At 42.9% G+C, this 22,335-nt stretch overlaps 1 protein-coding gene across 2 annotated transcripts in view; it reads left to right on the top strand.

Annotated features, from left to right (window-relative positions):
* The window catches only part of P4ha1 (prolyl 4-hydroxylase subunit alpha 1), a 48,723-nt gene extending 31,473 nt beyond the window's left edge, over window positions 1-17,250 (top strand). For both annotated transcript variants that reach the window (XM_052163218.1, XM_052163219.1), the window contains exons 10-15: window positions 8,637-8,736; window positions 12,265-12,318; window positions 14,256-14,321; window positions 14,513-14,581; window positions 14,874-14,970; window positions 16,311-17,250. In XM_052163218.1, coding sequence (XP_052019178.1) covers window positions 8,637-8,736; window positions 12,265-12,318; window positions 14,256-14,321; window positions 14,513-14,581; window positions 14,874-14,970; window positions 16,311-16,381 — 457 coding nt within the window. In that variant the 3' untranslated portion in view covers window positions 16,382-17,250. The remainder of the gene's footprint in view (window positions 1-8,636; window positions 8,737-12,264; window positions 12,319-14,255; window positions 14,322-14,512; window positions 14,582-14,873; window positions 14,971-16,310) is intronic.
* Window positions 17,251-22,335: the final 5,085 nt, after the last annotated feature.

Raw genomic sequence — 22,335 nt, 5'->3', positions numbered from 1 at the left:
CTCTTCAAACACACCAGAAGAGGGCATCAGATCCCATTACAGATAGTCGTGAGCCACCATGTGGTTGCTGGGAACTGAACTCAGGATCTCCTGTAGAGCAGTCAGTGCTCTTAACCACTGAGCCATCTCTCCAGCCCATTGAGTATCTTAAATACATTAAAAAGCGATCATTTTCTAGACATTATCAACATTTCAAACTAAAGGGGATGAAATCATTTGAAACAAAGCTGTTTTGAGAGTTGAAATACCAATTAAGAAACAGTATAAAGAAATAGTACATACATTTTAACAAGGACTTTAGAAGGCACTGAAAAAACTCAAAGATTACTAGTATAGCAAAAGTAAAGAAGCTAGGTAGGTGAACAGATTCAATACTGCCAGACTTTTTTGACAAAGGAATAATAAATACGTTTTTAGAAATCAGCGCACACGGCAGGGCAGTGGTGGCCCAAGCCTGTAATCCCAGCACTCTGGGAGGCAGAGGCAGGCAGATTTCTGAGTTTGAGGCCAGCCTGGTCTGCAGAGTGAGTTCCAGGACAACCAGAGCTACACAGAGAAACCCTGTCTGGGGGTGGGGAGGGCGCAAAAAAAAAAAAAAAAAAAAAAAAAAAAAAAAAAAAAACCAAAAAAAGCCAAATCCAAAAACAAAACAAAAAAAAAAAAGAAAGAAAGAAATCAGAGCACATGCTGTCTTGCCCTGGTCCCCTCCTTCACTCTTGTGTCAACAAGTGTAGGGGAGAAAAGAAGGGTTTGGGGTTTGGGGTTTTGTTTCTGTTTTTGTTTTTTTCTTTTCCTTTTCTTTTTTATTCCCAATATGTTCATGATTGAGACCTTTCTAAGAAAAGATAGATTACCTAGAGAAAAGTGCAGAATTTTACTTAGTATACGTTTTCATGACTCAAGACGTTGGAGAAAGAGGGCCCAAAGAAGTAGAAAAGTGTGCGTTTTGATAGAGTAGACGGTTGGGTAATGTGCCGGCATCTAACAGTACTAAGCCGGAGGGATGGAAGCTGTCTACTTCTTCAGACAGTGTTGGCGTGTCTGTGTCGCAGAATGGTAAGAATTCTGTGGCCTGCTTGGTGGTTTGAGAGTGAGAGGTCCTGGCCGTACATGAGACATGGGTAAGTTTGCTCTAGTCTGCTTTAGGTCTAGTCCTCAGGACAGTTATCCTTAAGGAACGCCAACAGACAGTGAGGAGTTGCAGAAACTAATTCAGGTGAATATATTGTAAGATATGACTTACGGTGCTTCTGCAAATGGAATCAGTCTTAATTTCAGGCTTTGCCTAAACTTATTTTCTATTCTTTTTTTTTTTAACATTTTTTTTCTTTATTGATATATATTTTTTTATTTACATTTCAGATGATTTCGCCTTTTCTGGGTCCCCACTCCCCGCAAGTCCCATAAGCCCTCTTCCCTTCCCCTGTTCCTCCATCTTCCCCTTCCCACTTCCCTCTTCTGGAATTCCCTATACTCTTGCACTGAGTCTTTCCAGAACCAGGGGCCACTCCTCCATTCTTTTTGGGCATCATTTAATATGTGGATTATGTCTTGGGTATTCAAAGTTTCTAGGCTAATATCCACTTACCAGTGAGTGCATACCATGATTGATCTTTTGAGACTGGGTTACCTCACTTAGTATGATGTTCTCCAGCTCCATCCATTTGTCTAAGAATTTCATGAATTCATTGTTTCTAATGGCTGAATAGGACTCCATTGTGTAAATATACCACATATTTTGTATCCATTCCTCCGTTGAAGGACACCCGGGTTCTTTCCAGCTTCTGGCTACTACAAATAGGGCTGCTATGAATATAGTGGAGCATGTGTCCTTATTGCATGCTGAAGAATCCTCTGGGTATATGCCCAGGAGTGGTATAGCAGGATCCTCAGGAAGTGTCATGCCCAGTTTTCTGAGGACTGTCAGACTGGTTTCCAAAGTGGTTGTACCATCTTGCAATCCCACCAGCAGTGGAGGAGTGTTCCTCTTTCTCCACATCCTCGCCAACACCTGCTGTCTCTTGAGTTTTTGACCTTAGCCATTCTGACTGGTGTGAGGTGAAATCTCAGGGTTGTTTTGATTTGCATTTCCCAAATGATTAATGATGTTGAACATTTCTTAAGGTGTTTCTCAGCCCTCTGAAGTTCTTCATGTGCAAATTCTTTGTTTAGCTCCATACCCCACTTTTTAATGGGGTTATTTGGTTCTCTGGGTTCTACCTTCTTGAGTTCTTTGTATATATTAGATATTAATCCTCTGTCGGATTTAGGGTTGGTGAAGATCCTTTCCCAGTCTGTTGATTGATGTTTTGTCCTTTTGACAGTGTCCTTTGCCTTACAGAAACTTTGTAGTTTTATGAGGTCCCATCTGTCAATTCTTGATCTTAGAGCGTAAGCTATTGGTGTTCTATTCAGGAACTTTTCCCCTGTGTCCTTGTCCTCAAGGGTCTTCCCCAGTTTCTTTTCTATTAGTTTCAGTGTGTCAGGTTTTATGTGGAGGTCCTTGATCCATTTGGAGTTGAGCTTGGTACAAGGAGATAAGAATGGATCAATTCGCATTCTTCTGCATGCTGACCTCCAATTAAACCAGCACCATTTGTTGAAAAAACTATCTTTTTTCCACTGGATGCTTTCAGCTCCTTTGTCGAAGATCAAGTGACCATAGGTGTGTTGGTTCATTTCTGGGTCTTCAATCCTATTCCATTGATCCGCTTGGCCTGACATTGTACCAACACCATGCAGTTTTTATCACTATTGCTCTGTAGTAAAGTTTGAGGTCTAGGATACTGAATCCCCCTGAAGTTCTTTTACTGTTGAGAATAGTTTTAGCTATCCTGGGTTTTTGTTATTCCAGATGAATGTGAGAATTACTCTTTCTAGCTCTATGAAGAACTGGGTTGGGATTTTTATGGGGATAGCATTGAATCTGTAGATTGCCTTATGCAAGATGGCCATTTTAACTATATTAATCCTGCCAATCCACATCAGATCCTACTACAAAAACCTGTACTCAACACAACTGGAGAATCTGGAGGAAATGGACATTTTCTTAGACAGATACCAATTACCAAAATCAAATTACCAAATTACCAAAACCAGGATCAAATAGACCATCTAAACAGACCCATAACCCCTAAAGAAATAGAAGGGGTCATAGATAGCCTTCCGACCAAAAAAAGCACAGGACCAGATGGTTTCAGTGCAGAATTCTATCAGACCTTCAAAGAAGACTTAACAACAATACTCTTCAAACTATTCCACCAAATAGAAACAGAAGGAACACTACTCAATCCTTCTATGAAGCCACTATTATGCTGATACCAAAACCACAAAAAGATCCAACTAAGAAAGAGAATTTCAGGCCAATTTCCCTTATGAATATCGATGCAAAAGTACTCAATAAAATTCTTGCCCACCGAATCCAAGAACACATCAAAACGATCATCCACCATGATCAAGTAGGCTTCATCCCAGGGATGCAGGGATGGTTCAATATAAGGAAATCCATAAATGCTATCCACTACATAAACAAACTCAAAGAAAAAAAAAAACATGATCATTTCATTAGATGCTGAAAAAGCATTTGACAAAATTCAGCATCCTTTCATGCTAAAAGTCTTGGAAAGGACAGGAATTCAAGGCCCATATCTAAACATAGTAAAAGCAATATACAGCAAACCGGTAGCCAACATCAAACTAAATGGAGAGAAACTTGAAGCAATCCCATTAAAATCAGGGACTAGACAAGGCTGCCCCCTCTCTCCATATCTTTTCAATATAGTTCTTGAAGTCCTAGCTAGAGCAATTAGACAACATAAGGAGGTCAAAGGGATACACATTGGAAAGGAAGAAGTCAAAGTATCACTATTTGCAGATGATATGATAGTATACTTAAGTGACCCCAAAAACTCTACCAGAGAACTCCTACAGCTGATAAACAACTTCAGCAAAGTGGCTGGCTACAAAATCAACGCAAGCAAATCAGTAGCCTTTATATACTCAAAGGATAAGCAGACTGAGAAAGAAATTAGGAAAATGACTCCCTTCACAATAGCCACAAACAGCATAAAGTATCTTGGGGTGACTCTAACCAAACAAGTGAAAGACCTATATGACAAGAACTTCAGATCTCTGAAGAAGGAGATCGAAGATCTTATTTTCTATTCTGTTATTGAAATATAATCGTATCTATAAACATGATTTCCTCCAGCCAGGTATGGCTGTGCATGCTTGTAACTCCAACACTCAGAGGCCGCGACCAGGGAATCTGTTTAAAGTCAGCCTGGTGTACATAGTGGGGCTCTGTCTCAAAACAAAGCACCCCTAAAACCGCTTCTGTATTTCACAGACTTGTGCAAAGATTTTACATTTTTACTATTGTAAAGCTAGTAGATATTTTAAGTTCTCCTGTTTTGGGTGCTTTTAGGAATGCTTAAATGGATAAGTGAGGTCCGCCCTCCCTCCTGCCCTCCGCCACCCAAAAGGAGGAAAAGGGAGAAGAAGTGGTGTAGTTTTGTTTTAATGTTAAAGAATAAAAACAAAACTTTCATGAGTGAAGTGTTTCAGATTGCATTTTTGAAAGCTTTTTTGTTTATAAAATAAATGTGAAGAAGGAATACCCAGCCAAGTACATCACTGGACTCACCGGTTGCAAATAAATTGTGTTGAAATTGATCCCCAGCTGTTTATTTTCTTATAGCTAAGCACTTTCAGACTAACTTTTAAGTATTCTAGTTTTATAACCCTGAAAAGTAACTTTCTTGGATTTATTGAGAAAGACATAGTCATACTTGACGTTCTACATCCTAAGCGGCCCAGAAGGCTTGCAGCCAGGAGCATTTACTGGCCAAGAATAAATTCTTGGCAAAGAGTGGTGTGTTTTAAACAAACTAAAGAGAAATGAATTTTATATTTCAATGACTTTAATATTTGTTTTTAAAGAAACTTGCATCAAATTAAAAATATGTTCAGAATGAGAACGGAAGAAGGGGAGGCCTTAACTATTAAAGAAGCTTCCTACTGGAAATATTGAATATATTTTAACAAAATATTAGAGAAGGAATTCATTGATGAATAAATGGACAGATACAGATGTTGTTGTCACCAGTAGGAATCAAATGTTCTTTGTGGTGACCTGATGGCCTTGTGTGCTAAACAGGTGTCCACCCTGTGCCGTGACCCTGGCCCTCATTTAGGGACAGGCTCTTACTAAATTTCTCATGCATAGTTTGCTTTGAATTTGTGATCCTCCTGCTTCTGCCTCCCTAATACATGGGACTACCCTAGCACAGGTCTGAGACACTGGGCATAGTTGTGAAAACCTAAATTTTGAACTTTATATTAAATTTTGAAGTGATAAATTAAATAAACCAGTGTTTTGTCTTCCTTATAGGTTATGATAAAAATGCTTCATAGGAAAAAATATGTGTTTTGTGTTAATATAATAATCCCTTTTCTTCTAGCAACATCTGTGTTTTGTAAGATTCCAAAAAGGAATTTAATCTGCATTTTAAGACATTTCTAAGTGATTGTATCATTTTCTGTAGAAGGAAAAAAGATTTCAGCATCCAGTAAATGGAATCTTCTTTGGCAAAGCATACATGGAAGTTTGCTACTGTCTAAAACAAAGGTTTAGGCTGACTGTGGCGGTGGTACGTGAAGTCTGTAGTCACGACCTTGCTGTGTAGACCATACTGATCCCCAGCTCACAGAGATCCTCCTGGTCCTGCCTAAGGAGCGCTGGGACTAAAGGTGTGCGCCACCACTCCCAGCCAGAATGGCCTAATTGTGAATGATTTCAAATTGTTTAAAACTGCCCCAGTGTGTAACAACACTGCCCTCTAATGGGCTGAACACAATTTTCCAAAGGACGAGAATCAAAGTAGACAGATACACAGTATTATTGCTTAATTATCCTACCAAGACTGCATAAGTCTCAGTCTTACTAATTAGTCTTTGCTTATCATTCAGCACTTAAACGAATTATTAAAAATTTGGAATGTTGCTCTTGGGAACTAGTACTTTAAGCCCAGAATTGTCATTTCCCTTTACAGAGGAACGGTCTATTGGTTTTATAATAGCGAATTGTGACGTGTTTGTTTCCACATCATTGTTGTGGTAGGATATGGATTGTAGCACTTACATCTTCCATGGACGTCTGTAACTGTCCCCAAAATGGCTCCAGCTTCGCCTGCTTGCTTTCTGCAAGCTACCTGAGGATGTGTGTCGCTTTTTCCTCAGCCAACTTCCCTGTGATGCTCTTAAGATATACGTTCAAAGAAAAGTCAGGATTATTTAGAATATAGCAATCTTGCTTTTAAAAAATGTACAAACACTAATTGCAAGGATGAGTCCTTTCATGAATCCAAAAGGAAGATACTTGGCTATTTACCTTGTAATGAAAGATATGCTATATATAGAATTACCAAAACAGGTAGGTAGATGCAAGAGGATTGGGAGTTCAGGTCACAGCGAGTTCAAGGCCAGCCGGGGCCACATAAGATCCTGCCTCAAAGCAACAATGAGTAGGCATTTTGAATGTCTGTGGCCGTGAGGAAGGAGTCAGTTTCTGTCTTTGGGTGATACATTTCATGTTAGGTAAGCACAGGCTCCCCACCCAGAACTGGCGTCACGGCATTTCACTGGAACACACGTGACTTACTTTGTGACTAGTGTAAGTAAAATCTAGGGCCTTGGTATGTGCCCTCAGTGTTGAGTATTTACCTAGCATCTGAGAGGCCCAAGGTTTCATCCTCAGCACCGCAAAATGAAATATAATGGAAAAGGATAGAAAAATGATGTAGGATTGTGTTCTTTTCTGGACAGGTTAGGTTTCTAGTAAGAACACTGTTAAAACAGTGGACTGCAGAGTCCTGGCTTAGTGAGATCTGAGGGGAGGAAATGTCAATGGACAGAAACAAAATGAAGGGCACACTTGAAATGGTTCCTGTAAGTTCTGAGGCCTTACACTGGAGGAACCTTTTTGGTTTTTTGTATTTTTTTAATTTACTTATTTATTTCTTTTTTATTGGTTATTTTATTTATTTACATTTCAAATGTTATCCCCCTTCCCAGTTTCCCCTCCACAACCCGATCCCCTCCCCTCCCCTTTGCCTCTATGAGGGTGTCCCCCCACCCCCACACATTTCCCCACCCCCACCCATCCCCCCTACCTCCCCACCCCCCACTGCTCACCCATTCCCCCTTCACCGCTCTAGCATCCCCCTACGCTGGGGCATTGAGCCTCTGTGGGACCAAGGGCCTCCCCTCCCACTGATAACAGATAAGACCATCCTCGCCTGAACCTTTATTAATGTGAAATTCAGCTGCCAGGTCGTAAAATTCACTCTTTTAAAAGATTTTTAAATTTTATTTTTACTTCATATATATGAATGTTTTGCTTACATGTATGTCTGTGCATAAATGTATGATGTGTCTGGTGCCAGCATCAGTCAGAAGGCATCAGATCCCCTAGAACTGGGGTTACAGACAGTTGTGAGCCACAGTATGGGTGCCGGGAACCAAACCCAGATCCTTTGGAGAAGCGGCACCTGCTCCTAACTGATGAGCCGTCTCTCCTGCCTTGTTTTAACATTTTTACCTTTTACTAAGTTTTGTTTTTTCAGACAGGGTTTTCTTCTGTGGTTCACGGTGACTTTAAATTCCCAATATTGTCTCAACTTCCCAGATCCTAGGATTGAAAGCATGTACCCACAGCTGTCAAATCCACCATTCTAAAGGGTGTCTTTCAGGTGTTCTAAGTCCTTTGAGTTGGCTGATTATCATTTAATTCCAGACACTTGAATATAGTAGCATTTATGTGTGTATGTTTATGTGGGCGCACATGTATGTATGTGTTCATGTGTGAGCCAGAGGTTGATGTCAGGAAGCTTTCTCATTCCCTGCTTAACCAGCTCGTCCTAGGAGCCTCCTGTCCCGTGTGTGCTAGGGCACATCATCCACAGACTCCTTACACATACTTTGCACACATCCCATTAACTAATCCATGTTTTTAGATATACCACATTTGTAATGAGTCTCTTCATAAATTGATGGACATTAAGGTGGTTGCTACTTTTTGGCTGTTAATAATGTTGCTATGAACATTTCTGCTTTTCATGATTTAATTTTCCTTGAGTATCTAAAGAGTAGAATTGCTGGTGCTAGAGTAGCCAACCATGTTTAATGCTCGCCCCATTTCACTGTCCTGCCGGCAATGCATGTGTGAAACTTACATAAGCAAATCATACATGTTTTTGCATAGACAATGTTAATGCAGTGTTTCACAGAAACATAGGAGGTTGGTTTCTTTCCTCTAACTGTAGAATGTGTTATCATTAAGAAACTGTATTAGTAAAACTCGTATCAGCCAAGCAGACCAGGCAAAATTTTATTATCCTGGCTGGGTGTGGTCTTAGCACTTGGGAGACTGAAGCAAGGGAGGCTGGGGATACAGGTCAGCCTGGGCCACACAGTGAAACTCTGAGAAGAAAGGTTAATGGGGGCATTGATTTGGCATGCACACTGTCCTGTGTGCTATTTAAAACATTTAATGTCTTCTGCGTTGCTTTGTAAGTGACAGGTATTGGGTTATATCATAAAGCAGTGACCCTAAAACCAACATTTTCTTGTCCTAGTGCTTGGCTGTCTGGCTATGAAGACCCTGTGGTATCCCGAATTAATATGAGAATACAAGATCTCACAGGACTAGATGTTTCCACTGCTGAGGAATTACAGGTAAGAGCCAGTATCTGGAGTTAGTCCCATGTCTCCGTGACGCCCTTTAGATTTCCTGGCACTGAACAGGCAGTGCTGGCTTGTACACTCTCTGAGGACACAGTGACCCCGCAAGCCACGGCATGCAAAGAACATAATAATCAACTGCAGGAATTGGAAATAGGAGATACATATTACTAAACTTGCTATTAGGTGTACTCTTAAAATTTCAAATTATTTATATTTTTATTATATTCTGTGTGCATGCATACACATGTATATGCTGTGGGTTCTCAGGTTTGGTGGCACACGCCTTTATACCAAGCCATCACACTGTTCCCTAATTTTTCTTGTTAATTTCTAGACTCAGTTTACTTGAGTGGCTGGAGTGAATTTTGGCTTTTTAAAGGTATTCTTTAAAGCACATACCATCCGGTTTGCCTTGTGGCTACCTGGTTGTGACCTCATCACCATGATTTAATTTCAGACGTTTACATCACACTAGCAAGAAACTATTCCCACCCTGAGCGGTGACCGCCTAGTCCCCTCCTAAGCCTCTGGCAACCACCAGCTACTTTGTGCTTCTATGAATGTACTTATTCTGGATAGTTTCACGGGGCTTATGTAAGAAGTGGCTTTTCTGCCGGGTCCCTTCCACTAAGGGTTATACTGCCAAGGTTTGTCCAGGTTGAGGTGTGTGTCCCCACTTCATTCCTTCTCGTGGCACGATCCTTTAGTGGAGTCACCTTCTGGTGCTAACTACTTCGTGGGTACTGGGGTTACTTCTGCTTCTTTGCTGCTGTGGATAATTCTGCGTGCAAGTTTTTGTAGGTGCAAACATGGAAGTTCCCGTGTGTCCAAATGAGAGTGAAATCGTCTGACAGCTCTGCACTTAACATTTGAAGAGCTTTCGAACTGGTTTCCTAAGTGGGTGTGGCAGCAGCGCACGCAGTTCCAGGCTGTCCCTCCTTGACACTTTTCTTCTCCAGCGTTAGTGAGCCTGACAGGAGCTGGGCTGCTGCCGCCTGGGCTCACGTGCGTGACCCTGATGGAGTGATGGAATGGTGAACATCTTTCCACAGGCTGATTACTCACCCCTGTTGTTCTGTTAATTTGTGTTCTTTCTGTATTCTGGGTACTCGTCCCTTCTCAGATGAATGTCTGAGGTGTTAAGTCCTGCTCTGTGGCCTACCCTCATTTTCTCAGGGGTGTCTTGAACACAGTTTGAATCTCTGTGTGTGGTTCCTGTATTTGCACCCATGGGAATGAGCCGAAGGTTTTGGGTGTCGTGCTCTACCACTCTGCCTTCTCTCCTTGAGACAGGGTCTCAGTGAACCCCAGTGATCCTCCGTCCCTCCTGCAAACCCTCCTCCCTCCCTAGTGCTGGCATTACAAGTGGGCACAGCTGTGCCCTGCTCTGAAAAGCATGGGTGCCAGGAACTCAGTCCTCACCCCTGCGCGGCAAACACTCTTCCCGAGCCTTCGCTCTACCCCATGACCTTTTACTTATGATGCAGTGTGCTGGGTCACTTTCTGTTGCCTGTGCCTTTGGGTATCTTAAGAAGCCATTGCCTAAGCCACAGTCAACTGTGGGTTTCCTGTAGTAGTAATAGCTTCAGTTCTCTTTCTCCATGTGCTAGGAACTAAACCTCAGGTCTCAAGCATGTGACCGTACACGCTACCCTTGGCCCTAAAGAATTTCAAGTCTTAGGCCCATTTTGGATGATGTCTTACATGTGGTATTGTGAGGTGGGTAGGATCCAGTTTCATTACTTCCAACTGTATGTAAATTGTCCCAGTACCATTTATTGAAATCTTTGTCTCTCCCCCTCTCCCTCCCCCTCTCCCCCTCCTTTTCCCCCCTCTCTTTCTCTCTCATTGTCTTGACAATTTAAAACGTTAGAAATGTGGAGAACTAAGTATTGTACTTTTAGTTTAAAAAATTAGTAGTTGGAATGTACTTTTTTTTCTTGTCGCAGTTTTAGAGTGGGCATGCTTTTTGTGACATGTCATACTTCTGAGTTTGGGTTTTCTCCCTTTTTCTTTCAATACTCCTGCGGTGATCCCCAACCCCCATTCTTTTCATTAATCCGCCATCATCAGCCCCACCCCCACCCCCCAGGCTGCTTGCTTGCCTAGAGGTTGTCATATGACAGTGAACACATTTCCTTATTGTCTGTCGATGCATTCACATTCACTTTGAGTTTCATTTGTACACTCTTGTCTCTACTGTTCTGTCATCTCCTGTAGACTGTCACACAGGTTTATCACAGGAGACAAGGAGGTGACACACCTGCAGGCCTTGCTGTCTGCATGATCCTGATGTATAGCTTTAAACCTAAGTTGTTAAATGAAAAACGTAGCAGCAAACTGTGTGCTGTTGCTGTCACTATACCACAGCAGCTGAGCTGACACTCAGCCATGGCACTGAGGGTTGTGGGCCTTACAAAGCAGGCGGCCTGGATGAGTGAGTTGCTTAAATTGTCTATTTATTCTGTGGTAATCTTCTTCCATGTATTTATCTGTCTTTTGGTTGGTAGGTTGGTTGGTTGGTTTGGTTTTGGTTTTTCGACATGGGGTTTCTCTGTGTAGCTCTGGCTGTCCTGGACTCAAATCTGTAGACCAGGCTGGCCTTAAACTTAGAAATCTACCAGCCTCTGTTTCCTGAGTGCTGGCATTAAAGGTGTGCAACCCCACCACCCGGCTTAAACATTGTTTTGATGCCTTTTCTTCCCTAGTCTAGTTTACCCTACTTTTACAACCTTCTAGAATTTTTACATTTCTACTTCCTAGAGGATCCAAGTGTTTGTACAACATAACAAAGTACACAGTGTAACACTTTACAGGCTCTACCACAGCAGTGCTCTGAATTGTCATTTTCCTCAGCATTTAATTTTGTGATGGAGGGTAGGAGTTAACGACAGTATCATTCCCACTTTATATTGTGTTGTAAGGTACAGCTGTGACGTGGACTTAGACTGATGTCTCCATTGCCTCTTCTGTGCCTTCACTGGGCACCGTGGTAACGGTCTGGCGCTATTAGGACCCACAGCAGGAATGATTGATTACCTTGATGTGGACTTTTCCTTTTAACCTTAAGTGATAAAAATTATGTAAAGGAAAATGTTTTTGTTCAGTGCATTGGGCTAGAGAGATGGCTGCGTAGCTAACAGCACAGCTTCTCTTCCAGGGGGCCCAGGTTCAGTTTTCAACACCCACTTGTAGCTCACACCTTCTGTAGTTCCATTCCCAGAGGATCTAGTGACCCCTTCATGCCTCCACAGGTTCCAGCACGCGCTGATGCACATACAAATATGCAATCAGGAAGGGTTACAACATACAAATGTTTTTTAAGATTTTTATAGATTACTTAACTGTATACGAGGTCAAAATCAGGGATCTTAAGAAATTTTTGAGTATTACTCTTGTTTCCCTATTTGTGGTACTAGGGCTTGATCTCGGAACCTCAGCCATGCTGTGGAAACTCTGCATCCTCGAGTGGTAATATTAGTAGGTTTTAGTCATGCTTTTGTTTCCTCTTTCCTTCAGGTAGCAAATTACGGAGTTGGAGGACAGTATGAACCCCATTTTGACTTTGCAAGGGTAAGTGAAAGAGTAAGCTCTCTTAGGTTAGGGAACGCCATGGCGGCGTTTAAAGAAAACGCCATGACACTTAAGACAGACAGGCTTGATTGGGCTTGGGTGGGCGGGGCAGCTGAAATGAGGCTTTTCCCGGGAGGTCAAGCTTAACCTCAGGCACAGAAGGATCATGGGAAGCTCGGGGGCTGTGGGCAGTAGGAACATAGAAGCTCGTTGAGCAGTCAAGGGCTAACTGGCCGCAGCAGGGAGGGGGGGAGGCTGGAAGACCAGGAGCCCAGTGAGAGAACAGATGCTGAGGGGAGTGAGCATGGAAAGCCCGCCAGTCAGGGTGCAGCAGAGGAACCTGAGTAGGTGTGGTCAGGAGGAGGCTCCTTGTTGATTCCAGCTGAGTATAAAACGGATTGACTGATTGACAGTTGTGACAGGAGGTCTCTCAGCAGAGAACAACAAACCCCTCAAAAAAGGCTTTTAAGACATTCAGTTCAATACCTCGTTGAGCCTGAAGAGCAGAGGTTGTTCCCCGCAGGCACACCGAAGCCTGGACAGTTGTCAGCTGGGATGAGGCAGGAAACCAGGCTGCTGACCACGGAGAGCTCGGGCACCAGCTGTGAGAGGAGCGGCCTCTAGTCAGATTACAGCCTCAGTGGGGACAGGGTGGCTTGACAGCTGCTGCTCTCTGGGAGTTTTGAAGCACAGACCTGGCCTCATGACAGAGGTCAGAGTTGCTCAGTGTGGTAATGTGCCTCAGTATGACAGAAGCGAGCTTCATTCTCCCCGAGAAGACTGCAGCAGCCACAGACAGGCGCGCCCTCGGATGCTTGTGTGCTGTGTGTAGCCCTAAAAAAATAAATGGGATGAAAAATGGCAATTTTGACATATTTGAAAAATAAGCAAAGGGGAGTTCTAAATAGGAGAAAATGTCAACATTTAGAATTTAAAGGAGATGGGGGTTTTGTTTGGTATTGTTTTTTTTAAGATGAAAGACAAGTGAAGGGAATTAAGCAATAGATGTGAAACACTTGCAAGAACTCAGTTGAGAGTGCGAGACTAACTGGAGTCCAGGAGCTGAGGGAGCACAGACTCAAAGTGCGTCCTCATGAAGTCTCATTAACCAGGTCTCAGCACGATCCCTGACGCTTCTGATGACGTGCGTGCGTGCGTGCGTGCGTGCGTGCGAGCACTCCTCAGGGTACAAGCAGATGTCCCAGAGCAACTCTGCCGGCTGTATCTTAGATCCGATGTTCTTTTCCTATAGAGTCCTGCAAAAGCTACATTTTTGTCTCTTCACTTAATTTCTGATACTGAAGTCAGGGTTTTTGGTGATATCTGGTTAAAGCCCCATTGCAGAATTAAAACATTATCTTAGCTTTGAGATAAGCATTGATTCCGAGTGAATAAGAGTGTGGGGCACTTCTGGGAACATCTCCCACCACGCCCACACACCGGTCGATGTCCCTGTAACTAGCACAGCCCCAGTCATTGGTGCATACACAGCACGCACGCACGGTGATGCCACCAGTTCTGCTTACTTGTCATATGGCTCTGCACTTCTGATGCAGGTGACCTTGTATAATCCTGTGGCGCTCAAGGCATAGCACTGTGTCACAAGGCTCCTTTGTGGTTGTTACTACACACACCCTTCTTTCTCACATCCTTGATTCCACTAACTATTATGAAGTCAGAACACAGATCTAGAGTTTGTGTTCTCTGATTTTGCAGGTATATGGTTGAATGAAGCACTTGAGAGGCTGGTGGGAGGGAGCAGTGCATTGGCGGGCACAGGCAGCATTTGGGGTGTGTTCTTCCACTTACTGCTGCTGTGCCCCTGGAATATTGACATTACTGAATTTTACACAGTTATATTCACTGGGTTTTTTTTTTTTATTAGTAAAACATTGTCTCCCTTTTAACTGATGATATATTTGCTGTTTTATCCACAGAAAGATGAGCCAGATGCTTTTAGAGAACTTGGGACAGGAAATAGAATTGCCACGTGGCTGTTCTATGTAAGTAACAGCTAATTGTTTGCTTTGAGATTTGGTTGCAGGACTCAACTTCTGGCATCTTTTATGAAGTTGGTTTAGTGTTGTTCCTGTTTAGTCTTCTAAAGCCATACATAAGCAGGCCTCCGCCGTCCACTCAGCCCCGCCTCCGTCCAGGGCTCCTCTCAGTGTTTCTACCTTCATTTCTCTTGTAGATGAGCGATGTGTCTGCTGGAGGTGCTACTGTTTTTCCTGAAGTGGGAGCTAGTGTTTGGCCCAAAAAAGTGAGTATGTTTGTTGTGAGGCTTGGTTTTGTTGGGTCTTCTCCTGAGTTAGAGCTGTACCTGCAGTCAGTGGCTCAGGCAGTGAGCTGCATTTCAGACTGCATCCATCCCAAAGTAAAGGTTGGGTCAACTTTATGGTGTTAACCTCCATCTGATCAAAGCAACAGTGGAAAGGATAGACTCACAGACTTTGAGAACAGCACATGCTACTTACCGTAGACAGAACAGGAAGGTATGTGAAAAGTGGGAACTTAGCATTTCACTGATGATGATGTTGGACTCTTCTCCACAGGGCACCGCTGTCTTCTGGTACAATCTGTTTGCCAGCGGAGAGGGAGATTACAGTACACGGCATGCAGCCTGTCCTGTGCTAGTTGGAAACAAATGGGGTAAATATAAATAGTTCTGTGTTCTCAGAAAAAATGAGCCATTTCACTTTGAAACTATTATAACCTGTACCTTAAGACACAATGCTTTCTCCTGCACATTTGTCAGTATGGATTCACATTGAGTGACGTGCGGCCGGGCCTGTCTCTGATCTGAATATAATTTGGGTCTCATAGACGAGCATCTTGGTGAGATTGCCTTTGCAGGTACATGCTCCTCCTCCAGGAGATGTTCCAGAAGCAGTAGTTGAAAGTTAGTATTTTCCCTTGAAAGGTCACAATCTGAGACTGTGTCCTAGTGGGAAAGTCAGACTATGGCTCAGTGCAGACCATGACTGAGGCAGAATGACGGAAGGGGAGAGGGAGATGGGCCTTCCTGAGCCTGAGGTTAACTTTTGTTTCCTCAGCACACCACAGTTACTATTTTAAGGAATGTTAAGTTCCAGGATAGATTTGATTAAGGCACCTGGCTTTACTGAAAAGTTTAAGAGACGCTCCTTTTCAGACCATGCAGGTTCAGGCTTGTCCCCATTAACAACTAAAATTGAGAAGGAAACAGGTTTACTGTACATTAACCCAGCTGTGCATGTCAGGGTATCAGTGCCACATTTCAGGAGCTCACAATCTGTGTGTCTCTAGTGGTTTTCACATAACCACTGTAAGGAGGCCTGTTCAGCAGGGTCTGACAATTCCTTTGCTGATGATGGTGCTTGGAAAATGTTGGACCACATTGAGAACAGCAGCCAGGAAAAGCAGATTTAAAGACTCTACTTCATTGTATGTGTGGACAACAAGAGGTCTAGTCGTAAGCATCAGCAAAGGTTTTGGCTCAGAAACAGAAGAAAAATTGGCCAATAGATGAATGAAGACTGGGTACTAGGGAGGTGAGTGTAGGAACGTCGTTCAGATAGTTTGGTCAAGTCAAGGAATGTGAGGATAGCCTGGTCTACACAGTGAATATCAGGATAGCCATGGCTGCACAGAGAAACTGTCTGGAAAACCAAAACATCATGGATCCAAGACAACAGTGTGAACTTGTGATAGCAAAGGTTGCTCAGGACTCTTTTCCAAAGAGGAGTTGTCATCCCTTACTGCCTTTGGGTTTGGGGTGGGGACTTAGGAGAGGTGACCACGCTGCTCCATCTGGCTGGCTCTGCGCCCTCTGTAGCTCCTGTTAAGCCTCATTAGGTGGACCTGCATGACTCTGACGCTTCCCACCTGTCCAGTTTGTGCAGCATCTGCCTGTGTCTGGTTCTTCATCTTAAACTTTCTTCTGTGTTGAAACTGCCATAGACAAGCTTTTGGATCAGAAGAAAATTCTTCTTTTTTTCCCCCTCTCACAGTATCCAACAAATGGCTCCATGAACGTGGACAGGAATTTCGAAGGCCGTGCACCCTGTCAGAACTGGAATGACAAGCAGGCTTCCCTGGGCTCCTGCCATCCTCTAACGCGCCAGGCACAATGGCTGATTCTAACTGTCAGACGTTTACAGCTGACTAACACTCCATTATCAATTCCATCATGGCCCGCATCCCGCATTTCATCTGTGGACAATCACTTATTTTGTGTTTTATTTTTTTAATTAACACTCAATCACCACATTATGTAAAACTTATGGTTCAGTTATCACAGGGTACAGGACATTTAAAATGAAGAACCTAATTCTGTTGTTTAAAAGAGTTTTTTGGTTAATTTTTAAAAAAAAAAAAAAGCATCCAGTAGTAAATTTCACCACAACTCAGGAGCTGGTGGACAGGCGAGGCTGTGAGGCAGGCAGCTGCCTGCACGCTGCTCTTCCGCTGTCTGGACTGGTGCCTAACTAGGCCCAGTCAGGGTCAGGGGTTCCCCGCCACCTACTATTCCACGTGCATAGTTCCTATTATTTAAAAAACTTTTTATCAAATCCTCCTCACCTCCACTGGTGAATTCAGCCAGTTTGAGAAAATTACTTTGTTCAAAAAGTCCTGCAGAACTGGCCTCACAACCAAATGCTCAGACTTAGACCTTTTCTTCAGTGATGGTGTCCAGAGACTGTTCCAAGTGCCAATCCCCTGCCGTGTCTTCCAACTGCAAACTGCAGCAGGCGGTGATGTTGGCATTCTGATTAAATTCTGTGCCTTAGGAGACTGGGAGTTAGAACATGGACAGGTCTTTGTAATGAGGGAGTTGATTTTTAAAAAGAAATGTTTTATAAGAAGCCAAAATGTTTGTTTTTTCCATTCTGAAATGTGTTATGATAAAAATGACCTATTTATGATCTTAAATTTTTTTTTAAAAAAACAGTCTCTGTGTGGTATTTTCCTTTTTAAATCCAAATGTAAACACTTGAGTGCTGCTCACAGGCTAGTTCTAATGTAGTTCTTTACTACATAGTGCTTAAATATAATAGTCATGGCTACACAGTTAGTCTACCAAAACATGTTTCCTTGGGACTTAAGACTCAAGACAACACTACATACTGTTTAGAAACAGATGCTGCGGCGTATCTGAAAAAAAGAATCGCCAACATGAGTACAACTTGTAAGTTTACAAGATCTTAAAGAGAAGGAAAACTGGCCATGTAAGTAAACTTCATGACTTAGAAAAGAGAAAATTAGATTATTAGAAGGCGTTGGCAGCTGGGCAGTGGTGGCACACGCCTTTAATCCCAGCATTTGGGGGGCAGAAGCAAGCGGATTTCTGAGATCCAGGACAGCCAGGGCTACACAGAGAAACCCTGTCTTGAAAAAAAAAACAAGAAAAGGAAGGTGTTGGCAACAACACCTGTAGAACAGGAATATGCTTAATCAACAAAAGAGTATATGGGCTGGAGAGATGGCTCAGAGGTTAAGAGCACTGACTGCTCTTCCAGAGGTCCTGAGTTCAAATCCCAGCAACCACATGGTGACTCACAACCATCTGTAATGAGATCTGACACCCTCTTCTAGTGTGCATGAAGATAACAACAGTTACTCGTACACAAAATAAATCTTTTTTTAAAAAGGAAAGAAAAAGAGAAGGAGTCAGGACTAGAGTTTGGAGCCTCAGAACACACATAATTCCTGGGTAGGCATGGCAGCCCTCCTGGAAGATGGAGATGGAGATGGAATGAATCCCCAAAACAATCTAGCAGTGGGAAAATTGCTGAGTTCCCAGCCCCTGTCACAACAGAGCAGTCTGGGCAAACTCCTAATACCAGTTTCTATCCTCCACACGCATATACCTGAGACCTACATGTCACACACATGTAACTGCATAAATACAACACACAAATAAGAGGATCTATAGCCACTTGGACATCACATAGACAAATCTATCAATATACAGGAAATTTGAGCATCATAAATCCTTTTCCCAAGGAATCTACTAGGATTCAAGCTCTGACCTCCAGACTACAAATTATGGAATAGATACCATATCTGTGGGATATGTCAGTATTCATAGGTGTTGTAGTGAGTGAATCTCCAACCCCAATAAGCCTGTGCAAAAACATACAACTCAGTTACAATATATGTGTGTGTGTGTGTGTGTGTGTGTGTGTGTGTGTATATAAAAGCTTCACGCCTTAGGGCAGAGTTACCACTACACCACTCTATTCCCCAGCTATGAGATCCCTTGTAATTGCAGCTTCTCTGGGACATGTGATTCTGCTCCATCTTCCTTCCAATCCTCTTTGTCTTCCTTCCTTCCTCCTTCCCTCTCTTTCCCCACTCTCTAAAGCCTCCATTCCCACCTTTCCCCTCCACTGCCCAATCACAGGCTCTAGCCTTTGTTTGACCAGTTAAAATGGGGAGAAGGTTCACATGAGATCACCTGAGTTTATGTTGCACTCAGGAGGGCAGCCCCTTATGAGGAAGCAGAATTAACATCAGAATACAAGCAGCACCAGGGTGACCCATGACACAGAGGGATTAGTGTTGTGTGATTTTCTTTTTTAAGAGTGTTTTTCATCAGGCAGTTCAGGCCAGTCTCACACTCTTAAGCTCCTCTCCCCCAGAGCTGTGTCATACTCTGCTAATGTGTATGACTTTAAATCTACCTTTACTGCTGTGTCTTAGTAACCTGTTAAAGTATAGTGGACACCCACAGTTAGTGGAGTGGGAACGAATGCTTTAGGAGAAAGTTGTAGAGGTCAAACCTACCTTACAAAACTAGAACATGGTGGAATTCATTTTACAGTCTAGAGAAGTGAAACAGTAGGAGTCACCAAGAATCTGTGTATGAGTCCATATGTTCAAAGTTCTAGAACAAGCATATAAAAGAAAAAATAGGGAGAGAGGAGGATTAGAGACCTGATATCTATGGGATTAACTTTTCTTCAGCTAGTTGTTCAACTAGGGACGATTTGCACACACTGGAGAAATGGGGGTGGGAGGATCAGAAATTCAAGGTTGTCCTGATACATTGTTAGTTCCAAGCTAGCTGGCAATACAAGAGACCCTGTGTCACATAAACAAATGTACAGTGAAATTGTTTTAAGTGGCCACTACAATCCTATGACCCAGCCATTGGATTAAACCTAAAATGTATAACAACTCTATAAAATATACATCTCAAGTGAGTTGGATAGTATGAAATATATGCCTCAGAGCCATTTTTTTAAGCTAGAAAAATAATAGAAATAAATGAAACAAACTGAGCCAACCACAGAGAAATTTAAAGAAGCCAGAACCTGTATTTTTACAAATGATAAACCTCCAGCTAAGCAAATTGCCAATATCTTTATGACAAATTGGGAAAATTATGAAAAGTAACAAATTTCTTAGAAGAGAAATTGTTAAAATCTCAAAAACTCCAAATATCCCCATTATTGAATAAAAAAAATTAAATACTTAAAAATGTTACCAAAAAGCAATACCGGCTTTACATTCTAGATGGCTTCATTAAACTCTACCACACATAAAGAATAACACCAGCCCTGTACCGATGACTTCAGAAGCCCCGAAATTCCCAACATACTTTAAGGAACATCACTGATCTCTAAGCAGGCTAAGGAAGTCTAGGGAAGAAATCAATATCTCTCGTGAACATAAATACCAAATACTCTTAAATCCAACCAACTCTAACAGTATACCTAGTTCAACAAGTGTACCAAAGTTGGGGCCAGTGAGATGGCTCTGTGGGTAAAGGCACTTGTGGCTAAGCCTGACCACCAGAGTTCAGTCCCAGGAGTTCACAGAGTAGGAGAGAACTGACTCCCACACATGGTACTCTGACCTCACACACACGCTGTGGCAAACACACAGGTAGCCTCTCACAGAAATAGATGTGGTTTAAAAAAAAGTCACAAAGTCTTGTTCATCTCAAAAACCTGAGATTGGTTTGAAGATCCAAATTCCACCTGAGTGAGTAATTATCATCTTAGCAAGTTAATGGAGGGGAAATATAACGCTCGTCTCAGTAGCTGCAGAGAACACATATGACAAATATCAGTATTGCTGATGATTGTCTTATAAGTGAGCCAAGCGTGATGACGTGTGTGTGTGTGTGTGTGTGTGTGTGTGTGTAGGAAGTTTGCTCCAAGTTCAAGGCCAGCCTGTGCTCTATAGCAAGTTTCAGGCCAGTCAGACCCTGCCTCAAGTAAAACATGATATTCCTCGACTTGATGAGTGGAATGGCTTTTCAGAAATCTTGACTGTTTCACTTACCAGTAAAAAATTGGATGTTGCTTTCAATATGGTGACGGCTTTCCTCAGGTGTTTAGCATTGTCTTGGCGGTCCCAGTCAGTAAGAGGAGGAGAGGTGTACACACCCAAAAGGATGCAGCTGCCCTCACAGCTGGCTTGAGCACGTTTGTAAATCATCCCCGAGGAATCTACAGAACTCTCACGGTGGAGCTTAGCAAGCGTGCGACACACTCTGCAAACAGACACGAATGACAGTTTTTAAGCACAATGTATGATGGCCTCAAAAATGTTAATTAAATTTTGCCAACACAAACGAGAACTGTGTGCTTACAAATATGACTGCTAAGAAGTGTTAAGAGAGGCGGGCATAAGTGAAGAAGGGCCGATCTGAGGTGAGAAGATGCCAGGGCGTATCCTGGTGGCAGTACTGACATCTGTCGAGAACAATTTATAGTGCATTCAGAATGTGTGCATTTCTGAGTAAATCGTCAGCAAGGCTTGGTGTGTGTGTGTGTGTGTGTGTGTGTGTGTGTGAGAGAGAGAGAGAGAGAGAGAGAGAGAGAGAGAGAGAGAGAGAGAGAGAGAGATGATGACTAGGCAGTTCAAAACTTAAAAATATCAGAGACATCTAGGCACCTTTAATTCCAACACTGGAGTCAGAGGCAGGCAGATCTCTGAGTTCAAGGCCAGTCTGGTGTACAGAGAGAGTTCAGAAGAGCCAGAGCTACATAGTAAGACTTTTATCTATCAAACAAACAAAAATATTGGAAACAAGCATTGCTCGTCTCATGACTGTAATGGTAGTTAAGATATTTAAGATATTGGATATTTTAAACATTTGCTAATAAAATCCATATTAAACTTGGTATTGTTAGGAAAAGTCATCTTTGTGTCAATGGAGACAAAACAGAAGTTGTACAAGTGCATTAGAATCTCAAGTTGACCAAGGCTGGCCTTGGGCTTGCTGTGTGGTAAAGGCAGACCTCGAACTCCTGATCCTGTCTGTATCTCCCAGGTGTGGGATTGCATTTCTGAACCTCTGCCCAGTGGGAATGGGACCTCCCTAATCAAACCAGAGGAGCCTGCCTTAAGTTCCTGGCAAGTAGCACATCAGATTGGGAAGCCCATTTTAAAATCTTATACTTAGTACTAGAAATAGGGCTGGGGCTCACATCAGCGCTCCTTCTTGGAATGGTTCTGGGGTTTGGTTTAATTTTTCCCAGGTACTGGGGGTTAAATCCAGGGCCTCAAACATGGTAAAGATACCCAGCCACATTCCAAAACGCTATGGAGATCAGTCTTGGGGGGGGGTGGGGGCGGGAGTGGGAATGAAGAAACCCACCACGATTTGGAAGGATGGAAGCGTACCCGATAGGGAAGGCGTTCGCCCAGGTGTATGTGAGTGTGCGCATTTCAGAGTAGAGGCAGACAGACAGAAACACAGGGATGCTCTGGGGGCAGGGCCCTGTATCTGGAGAGATGCAAAAGGTCAGTTCTCTAACGGTTAAAAAAAAAAAAACCCTCCAGTGGGGTGACTGATAATTTGAGGAGAGTCACCCACAGAGGTCACCTCTCTTTAAGCTCATCCTTGCAGGGGATGGGGGTGGGGCTGTAGATAGTTAACTTTAAACACAAATAATAGATACTCTTTTACCCCCCATGGCAGCCCACTGCCTGCTCAGGGGTGTGCGCGTTATCTCGGTCTTTTTAACTAGAGCCAGGAAGTGGCTCTTTTCAGTTTCCTCGCTTAAGCCCTTGGCA

Source organism: Apodemus sylvaticus, chromosome 19 (genome assembly GCF_947179515.1).
Source record: "Apodemus sylvaticus chromosome 19, mApoSyl1.1, whole genome shotgun sequence".
Taxonomy (NCBI): Eukaryota; Metazoa; Chordata; class Mammalia; order Rodentia; family Muridae; genus Apodemus; species Apodemus sylvaticus.
This window is presented reverse-complemented; position numbering and strand designations above follow the sequence as displayed.